We start from the raw sequence: 9,266 nt of genomic DNA, 5'->3' as shown, positions 1-9,266 counted from the left end.
TTTGTTAAGATCAGGGTATATCTTTATGGGTGCACTTGCCCAGGATCCAGGATTTAATGTTAGCTGGAGCATCTGAAAGTGACATAAAAGCAATATACTATGTTGGCGATTTGGAGCCTGAACTCAACAGCTGCACATAGGCAATAAGGATTAAAGGGCAGAACTTCTCTGGTACAGTGTTAAGGAATCTGAAAGCTCAGAGAATTGGGAGCATTACATCTCTCTCTCTCTCTCCTTTGCCTCTCTCCAGGTTTATGCCTGTTGTTATGGTCTAATTAATACTGCCTCTTTGCCATCTGCTCAGTCAAGCCTTACCCATGCCATCCTGGAGCAACCAGAGGACATACCCTTTGCCAGGGCTTTATGAAATGCATTGGTGAAGGGAACATCAGAACACTGACAGAGCCCTGAGGTAGCTGTCGCCAGCAGCCTGGAGACGACAGTGGGGAATATTAGGATTGACTGTATTCCCTGATTTCCATGGGAATAATGATAGACAAAGTGACAGTGGTAGAGGCCAGTGACAGCACTTAACCATTAAAAGACAATCATTTCTTTTTTTTTTTTTTTTTTGTAGTGCTTGATATTTATTGAAAATAATGCCAATGCTTTTTCCAGGTAGTACTGAGGAGCTGGGCTGAGTGCTTGTTTTGTTTTTAGTATTATTTGTCCAAATGCACACATCTGTGGGACTGCTGCAATTTTGAAAGTAAAGTGACAGCTGTGTAAAACCAGTGCATAGGAAAAAAGGAAATGTCAACAATTTGGCTGCCAGGCACACCAAGCCCCTGCAGCAATCTGGTGGGGCAGGGGAGGACCCTCGGAGTGGGTAGAAAACTAACAGGCTGAATGACTGGCCCCTTCATGGGTTGGTGAGCTGTCCAAATCAATGTCCGAAGAGGTATAGCCAACTCTGGCATCTTCCAGGTTGGTCCTTACTTCGAAAGGCGGTAGTATATAGGTGGATGTGGTGAGTGGATGTGAAGTGGCAGCATAGTTCTCTGGGCAGATATAAGCCTGGCAGTAGGGCAGGTGGCAGCAGCAGGGCTATGGGTGGTATGACCAGTTTATAACAGGGGCCTGGCCAATAACTGGGGCTCAGGACACAGTTCGGATTAGCAGGGGAGGGATCCTGGGGCTGGCCAGGGTAGATGACACTTCCAAGCACTTCCGAGTGAGTGACGCTTCAGCCCCAACCCCAGGAGCAGGTAAATGGAACACTATTCCTGGAACAAAGACAAGCACTACGGAGAAACGAAGAGAGATAACAGAAGGGCGCGAGTAGGGAAGGGGACCAGAGGGCAAGGCGGAGAACAGTGGCTCCCGGTGGGGTGAGGGTTGGAGGGAGGGGGTGGCGGCGTGCAGGGCCCTCCCCCCTAGGCCCGAGGGTCTAAGGCCTAGTAATCATCCTCTTCGTCGTCGTCGTCGTCTTCGTCGTCATCCCAGCCAAAGCACTGTTTCATCTCATCGAGGAAGGCCCGGTAATCACCTAGGATGGGGCTATCCATCTCGATGTAGGGCACCACCCACTCCTCGGCTTCCCCGGTGAGGAGGCTGATTAGGAATGCCACCTTCATGGCGTCGTTGCAGAATCGGTTCTCGTTCACGAGCATGTAAGACGCCGTCTGCACGATAAACTCGGGGAGCCGGGAACTCTCGCCATTAAACGTTTCGGGGAAGGGCACCGGGCAGCTTGGCGGACGTACCTGGCGCAGCAGGCTGGCCCTCTCGCACACCAGCAGCCGCAGCTGTTCCATGAGCTGGCTGTTCTCGATGCTCAGGGCGCGGTGCCGCATCAGGAGCGCATGAAGCAGCAGCACCAGCTCATCCACCATGGCGAACGGCTTGGAAGGACAGGGCTCGGCTCGGTTCGGCTCGGCTCGGACAAGGTGCGTACGGAGGCCTCGCAGGAAGTGCTTGTCCAAGGAGGCGCGCGAGGGCCAGGGGCGGGGGGCGGTGCGCGCCAGAGTCCGGGAGGCTACGCAAGCCCCGCCCACGAGGCCATTCGGACGGACGCTGCGCCGGCGTGGCGCAGGAGGGGCGTGGCCAGCCTAGGGGCCGCCGCAGCGTGGGGGCGTGGCCGGGATGGGAAGAGTGTAGACACAGAGGGCTTGGCTAGGACGAGGATGAAGTAGGTCGCTGAACCGCCCGCCGGCTTGTGGTAGCTCTCTAGGCGGGCAGTTAAAGGCTGCGGTCGGCTGCCAGAGCTCCTGGATGTGGGGCCTGAATTAGCAGAGGACCTGGCGAGCGCTGAATCCGGTCTCAGAGAAGGTACACTTGTTCAAGCTGAAAGAATTAACCACTCTTCTACCTAGCCAACTCGCACAACTCAGTGTTCCTTCGTGGGTCTGTGGCCACTGGATTCTCTTGTCGTGATGTTTTATTAACGCATTTTCTTTCTTGTTTAAATCTCACTTAGCGAAGTATTGACACTGCTGGCTGCACTGTGGGAGTCACACTTCCTTTCAGGGTCATGAAGACCCTCAGGGGATCCTGCCTTTCATGAAAAAGGCAATATTTAAACAGTGACTTACTTAATTGGGAAATAATATGGTATACCTACCTTAAAAAAAAAATCTAAATAGCAAGATATAAAAAGTTCTGCAAAATCAGCATCCAATAACCAATTGCAGGCATCCCACACATTTTATTCTCTATTTCTTGTTCTGCTACTAGTGCCACTAGCCACCGGGTATTATTCTCTACTTAAAAATGAACTGTTAAAATGTTTTTATTTTTTTTGAGACGGAGTTTCGCTCTTGTTACCCAGGCTGGAGTGCAATGGCGCAATCTCGGCTCACCGCAACCTCCGCCTCCTGGGTTCAGGCAATTCTCCTGCCTCAGCCTCCTGAGTAGCTGGGATTACAGGCACGCGCCACCATGCCCAGCTGATTTTTTGTAGTTTTAGTAGAGACGGGGTTTCACCGTGTTGACCAGGATGGTCTCGATCTCTTGACCTCGTGATCCACCCACCTCGGCCTCCCAAAGTGCTGGGATTACAGGCGTGAGCCACCGCGCCCGGCCCAGATGTGTGTGTTTTTAAATAATTTTCTTTTTCTACTTTAAATGGATCTCAGATCCTAGAGCCATCATGAATTGTTGGCTCTGCTTTCAAATACATTGCCAATTCAATCATGTCTTGCCATTTCTACCACTGCCACCCTGATCCCCCAGCCTTTCTTTCTCACACATTGCTGCAACTCATCACTCAGCTTTTGCTTTTTTTCTTCCTATAGTATATTATCCATAAAGTAGCCACGGGAATCATTTAAAACAAAAATTAGATCCCTTCACTCCCTTGCTCACAATCATCCAACAGTTTCACCTCAGAATAAAGAGCAAAGTTGCAGCCAAGGTCTACAAAGCCCTTCCTTCTATCCTATGCCTCTTCCCATTTTCTGCTGTGCTCTAATCACTGTCCTTGCTGATTCTCACACGTCAAGTAGTTCTGGCCTTGTAGCCTTTGCACCTTCTATCCCTTCTGCCTTGCAAGACTGTCGTCCCAGTTGGCTGCCTGACTCCTTCTCCTACTGCTTTCAGAGAGAACTTTTCTGGCCACCGGACCTATCAGAGCACCCTGTTCTCTGCCACCAATTTCTAACCCTTTACTCTGCTTCATTTATCTACATAACCATTTATTGTGCTACTGGCCAACATGTCGAATAGCACTTTGCTCATCATCTGCTTCTATTTTACAATATATAAGTCAAAGAAACACTGCCTTTGCTACCTGCTATATCCCTAATGCCTAGAAAAGTTCTGGCCCAGAGCAGAGGCTTCATTAATGTTTGGCAAGTAAAATAAGCTCAGAGTGCAGATGCTGAAAAAAAAAAAATTAGAAGCTATGGCTGCACAAAGTGTCAAAAAATACTCTTCAAGTCGTTCAGTGTAAGGCCAGGCACAGTGGCTCATGCCTATAATCCTAGCACTTTAGGAGGCCGAGGTGGGTGGATCACCTGAGGTCAGGAGTTCAAGACCAGCCTGACCAACATGGCTAAACCCCATCTCTACTAAAAATACAAAATTAGCCAGGTGTGGTGGCAGGCGCCTGTGATCCCAGCTACTTGGGAGGCTGAGGCAGGAGAATCACTTGAACCTGGGAGGCAGAGATTGCAGTGAGCCAAGATCACACCATTGCACTCCAGCGTGGGCAACAAGAGGGAAACTCTGTTTAAAAAAAAATTGTTTGGTGTATTTTATCTCTGATCATGAATCAGTCTCAATTGTGAAACAATGACTGATGTATAAAACTGGCTGAGTAAATTTTTAAAGAAATTCAGTGATTCAATCCTTTATGACAGAATTGAATGATCATCCATGGAAGTAGGAGGCCGGGAGAGAGCAGAGAAACAGGGCCAAGACCCAAGTAGGGACACGGGAAGATCACACTGGTGAAAGGATGGGCAGTGAGAAAAAAAGAGGAGGAATATGAGTCTTTGGCCTCTCATGTGCTATGAGCCCTGCTGCTAGAGAAGTTTCTTGAGGGCAGGCAGGGATCCACTCTTAATTTTATCTTCAGCACCTGGCAGTGTTTACTACCTCCTCCATAAACGTTCAGTGTGAGGATTGAAGGGGAGGGATGGGAAATGTGGAAAGTAGGTCTCTGGCCATCGTGCCCATTTACAGTTCAGAGTACAGGATGGGCCTTACTGGGACAGAGGTAGTGTCCAGCTCCACCTTTCATATCCAGGCCCTAATCCAGGAAGAGTACTCAGGGTTCTACTCCTAGGAGCACACTTTCTATAGCAGACACTGGGCAGGGCTGTCTCAATGACTCACACCCAAGGACCAGACATGTGAATGGGCATTTTAGAGCCAGAGACCCAGGAGATAAAGACTTACCTCAACCTAATAAAGCAATAGGTTGATGGTGCTATACCATCATGCCAACCTCTCTAACTCTAAAGCCTTTGCCCTTACACCATGTGCTGGACCCTTGTGACTTCAGTGGACCCAGGCAGGTCTAGTGGGGAATCAAAGATGATTAGGCAGATGCTGCCCTCATTTTCTTCCTACAGCTTCACAGCAAAGAGATTCAGGGAGGAAACTAGATGAGGCAACCACTAGTATTCCCTCTGAGTGTGCTCTGAGATGCTGGAAGACAGGAAATGTCCTGGCCAAAACTGTGCCCAGAACTGAGCAGTGACTTTGGGAGGTACTTCTCAGCTTGGAGAAAGGGGATGGAGACAAGCAGCTTAGCACTGACTCACAAGGGAAGCAGTCAGGAAGAGGTGGGTAGTATCAGCTGATAGAACAAGTAGAATCTTAATGCTCATGTTAACCGTCTTCCTTCCACACTTTCTTCTCCATTCACCCTGCTTATGCCTGCATGTTGCCTTCCTCATTCTCTTTCCCCCCTCTCAGTGGCCCTTAAATGTTCCTTTACACTTAGGTGAATATGCTGGAGGCAGACACAAGTACTCCCTGTGACAAGTACTCATAGGGAGTACTTGTCTCAGGCTCATAAAATTTATCAGGACAGATCTGGCTTGGAACACCCTAAGGGTGGCTTAGTCTCCACCATTTGGCAAGAGCACAAGCCCAAGGCACTCACTGCCACCATCTTCCAGGCTTCAAACCCTGCCCTGGAACGCATCAAGAATCCAGGCTGTAAAAATCTCTTGAAATAAACATGAAAATTTCCCATGATTCTTGAGCCACCAGATGAGTATGCACACATCAACTGGGTAAACTAACTTGGCACTCAAATATGCAGTCAGGAACAGAAAGCAGCTTTGGAAAGTATTTGTGAGAGGACTGCATGAATGCTGCCAAGAGCCAGATCTCTTCCTGTAGATTTCCTTCTATAGCCAGGTGCAGTCTGGACTGCATTTGGAGGGCAATAGCCCTCTGGCCTAGAGAAAGGAATGAAGAGGGACAACTTCCTCCCTCCTATCTTTGCCATCTCCAGCTTATTAAAGTGCCTGGAAACATTTTTACATGTTTATTAATGTTCTAAATTAATGTATTCTTACGGTTGAAATAAATAATATTGATGTGTTAAAATAAAAAAGGAACATTCTTCAGACCTCTTATCCTCACAAAATATCACTTAATAAGATTGCCGAAAATTCAAATTTTGCCCTCTTGTTCTCTCTCTCCCTTTCTCTAAGGAGACTCAACTCTTCAGTTTGTTAGATGATGTAGAAAAAACATGATGCCAAATAAACTCATAGTTCCAGATATAATACTAGAAAATCAGATTTCTATAACTGAAAGATTTTTATGAATTAATGTCTTATATTAAGTATTTTGTATTTTTCATGTGTAGGCTTTTGTATTACCATAATATAGAATTTATTGCCAGCAGCGTGCTGCACTAGATGGTTGTTGTTTAGTTTTTCTCTTGCCTACTTATTTTAATATGTTTGGTCACATTGATTATACAAGAGCTTATACAAATGTTATGTTTCTCCCATTTTTGTATATTTTAGGAAATATCTGACATCATGTTAAATTTATTCTTAGGGATCTTAAGAAAATGATTTATTATAAATCTGTGTTTGCCTGTTTTGTTTTAAATGTTTAATAGCCTCCCTTTTAGATTGGCTAGTTACTTTGATCTAGACTCAGTTGTTCATGAAGCAGAATGAGTGTTGTGAATTGAAGGTAACCACAAATTCTTTGCCATTCAGGAGAGAGGTAGAAACAATTTTCCCTGCCTTATTAATCTGGGGTGGCCCTGTGACTTGATTTGACAAGCAGAATGTGATGCAGTGCCTTAAAATTTATGAGACAAGGCCTTAAATAACTGAAGATTCAGCCTTTGCCACTTGGTATGCTTCCCATTAAGAGCCAGCTGCCATATATAAGAAGTCTAACTACCATGGGTTCATTATACTGTGAAGAAGCTTAAGCTAGCCACGTAGAGAAAGAGAGAGCATGTGGAGGAGCAGCAACAGTGAAAAAAACATAAGACCGAAGCTCCTTTTTTGGACTTTCCAGCTTAGCAGCGCCACCACCTGAATGCAGCTGAGTGAATAACCTCAACAGACTATATATAAAGCAAAAAAAACAAAACAAAACAAAACAAAACAAAAACAAAAACCATCCAGCTGAGCCCTAACTGAATTTATGATCCACAGAATCATGAACAAATCAAATGCCAGTTGCTGTAAGCCACAAAGTTCTGGGATAGTTTGCTACCTGGCAGTAGAGGACTTAAACATGGAGAAACGTAGGGTATGCTGCAGATAAAAGCGGGATCCCTATATTTTAAAAAAATATATGATTTATGAATCTACTGCCCTATTCTGTTTTCTTAGATTTATGTTTGTCTTTTTGGCATCCATTAATCACAAGGCCAAACTAATGGCCAAAGTTGTTTGCATCCTCCTTGGTATCCAGAACTCATCCTCTGAAACTAATTCCTTGCTTTAACTCTCATGCACCAAGCCAATATTCACCTGCTCTAAATTAACCTGAAGCCAGGTGTCGGACAACTAGGGATTGCCCCATCCCCCTTAACCAGCTGGAATCATTCAAATTATCCAGTTCTGAACTGTTTGGCCTGCCCTGCCTTGCCTTTCCCACAGATACGCCGGTAAAGACTATGGCTTCCACTCACTCCTTTGTGCCTCCTGGTGTTTACCCACATGTCCTTGCATGATGTGGTGAGCCTCCCCTCTCAGGAAATGTAAGTAACAAAAATCTTTCAATTACATTGGGCTTTCTATGTCATCACTCAGTTATCTCCATAAATTAAAATCCTGCAGGTACAGTTGGGACAAATGAGAAGTAATGCTCTCCTGTGGGGAACTCTGAAGTGTGTGCTTGTGCATGATGCCTCTCTGTCCTTATGTGAGTGTCTGTAGCCAAGCAGACATAAGCATATTGCTGCCCTGTGACATCAAGGGTGCTGCGTATAGGGAAAACTGGTAGTGTCATGGTATGACAAAAATAGAATCAAAAGCAGCCATGTTTTCTCCAGGGAATATATATGCCTATGTAAAAGCAGTGAAGCACATTTCAGGGAAGCATTATGGAAAGAAAATAATTTTTGAAAAGAGGAGTTCTGTTTTCATGCTTTTGCTTGTAATCTATGTGGCTTGAGGAAGTCATTTATTCTTTTTTTCTGAACTTATATTTCCTTATCAATAAAGTGCATGCTAGTAAGATCTATATCATAAGGCTGCAGTGAATATCAAATCATAAAATATAAAAGTATTTGACAAACTACAAAAATCTTTTGTATGCAGATTACATGTTATTGTTCACTGGACAATCGAGATTTAGTAGCCTTGCAGTAACTCATATTAACTGCATGTTAAGTTTAATGGGTAGGTAGTTCACTACTCTTATGTTAACCTAGTATCTGTGAATTTATCCATGAAGTTTAAAATTATAAAATATACCTTTGAATAACTAGTTGGAAGAATAAAATAGCGTTACCTCAGGATCTTGCTTTTTGTCAATTCAAAGCTTTCTGCGCTTAAAAGTTTTTTAGGGAAAAAAAAATGCATCTATCACTATAGTCCAAAGACCAACATGTTACATTTTCCATTTTATCGTATAAATCTGGAAAAAAATCCATGCTACATCTGGGATATGGATACACAATCCTCTCTCAGAGTAAAGAGGCAATTACATCTCCAGAAACTTTTCGTCACTGTGGACAATGGTGGTCTTCCTTGGAGAGGCCAGCTGCCTGCAGGGATATATGAAAGAAAGAAAACAGGGTTTCTCTCAGCCTTAGAAATTTCTCTGGCCTGTCTTCACCTGAGCCAGCATCCTCTCCTCCCTCGTCTGGGCTTTCCTGCTAGCCTCTTTAATGTCCATTGGTATCTCTTAAACATGCAGTGATTATTTTTGTTTTTAATTTTGAATTTTCGTGGGTACATAGTAGATGTCTTTTTTGTGGGGTACATGAGATATTTTGATACAGGCATACAATACATAATAAACACATCAGGGCAAATGGGATATCTCAAGCATTTATCATTTCTTTGGTTACAAACATTCAAATCTTACTCTTTTAGTTGTTTTTAGATGTATAATAAATGTTTTTAAATGTATAATAAATTATTATTGACTATAGTCATCCTGTGTGCTACCAAATACTATGTTTTATTTACTTATTTATTTAGAGATGGTGTCTCAGTCTGTTGCTCAGGCTGGAGTGCAGTGGCACGATCTCGGCTCACTGCAACCTACACCTCGTGGGTTCAAGCAATTTTCCTGCCTCAGCCTCCCAAGTAACTTGGATTGCAGGATTACAGGTGCCCGCCACCATGCCCAGCTAATTTTTGTATTTTTAGTAGAGACAG

General features: G+C 44.6%; 1 protein-coding gene and 1 long non-coding RNA gene across 2 annotated transcripts in view; one reads left to right on the top strand and one right to left on the bottom strand.

The window, feature by feature from the left end:
• Positions 1-551: 551 nt before the first annotated feature.
• LDOC1 (LDOC1 regulator of NFKB signaling) lies at positions 552-2,020 on the bottom strand. Its single transcript, XM_017499931.2, has one exon. The coding sequence runs from the start codon at positions 1,833-1,835 to the stop codon at positions 1,398-1,400; it is 438 nt and encodes a 145-aa protein (XP_017355420.1). The 5' UTR covers positions 1,836-2,020; the 3' UTR covers positions 552-1,397.
• Positions 2,021-2,089: 69 nt separating this feature from the next.
• LOC119467151 overlaps positions 2,090-9,266 on the top strand; it is a 202,287-nt gene continuing 195,110 nt past the window's right edge. Inside the window, exons 1-2 of the long non-coding RNA XR_005195687.1 lie at positions 2,090-2,271; positions 7,536-7,636. This is a non-coding gene — a long non-coding RNA (uncharacterized LOC119467151). The remainder of the gene's footprint in view (positions 2,272-7,535; positions 7,637-9,266) is intronic.

This window comes from Cebus imitator, unplaced genomic scaffold (genome assembly GCF_001604975.1).
Source record: "Cebus imitator isolate Cc_AM_T3 unplaced genomic scaffold, Cebus_imitator-1.0 Scaffold262, whole genome shotgun sequence".
Classification (NCBI taxonomy): Eukaryota; Metazoa; Chordata; class Mammalia; order Primates; family Cebidae; genus Cebus; species Cebus imitator.
The sequence above is the reverse complement of the archived record's forward strand: the minus strand, read 5'-3'. Positions and strand labels throughout refer to the sequence as shown.

Coding starts and splice junctions, on each gene's coding strand:
- LDOC1 (XM_017499931.2), bottom strand. CDS start 1,835: ATGGTGGATGAGCTGGTGCTGCTGCTTCATGCGCTCCTGATGCGGCAC.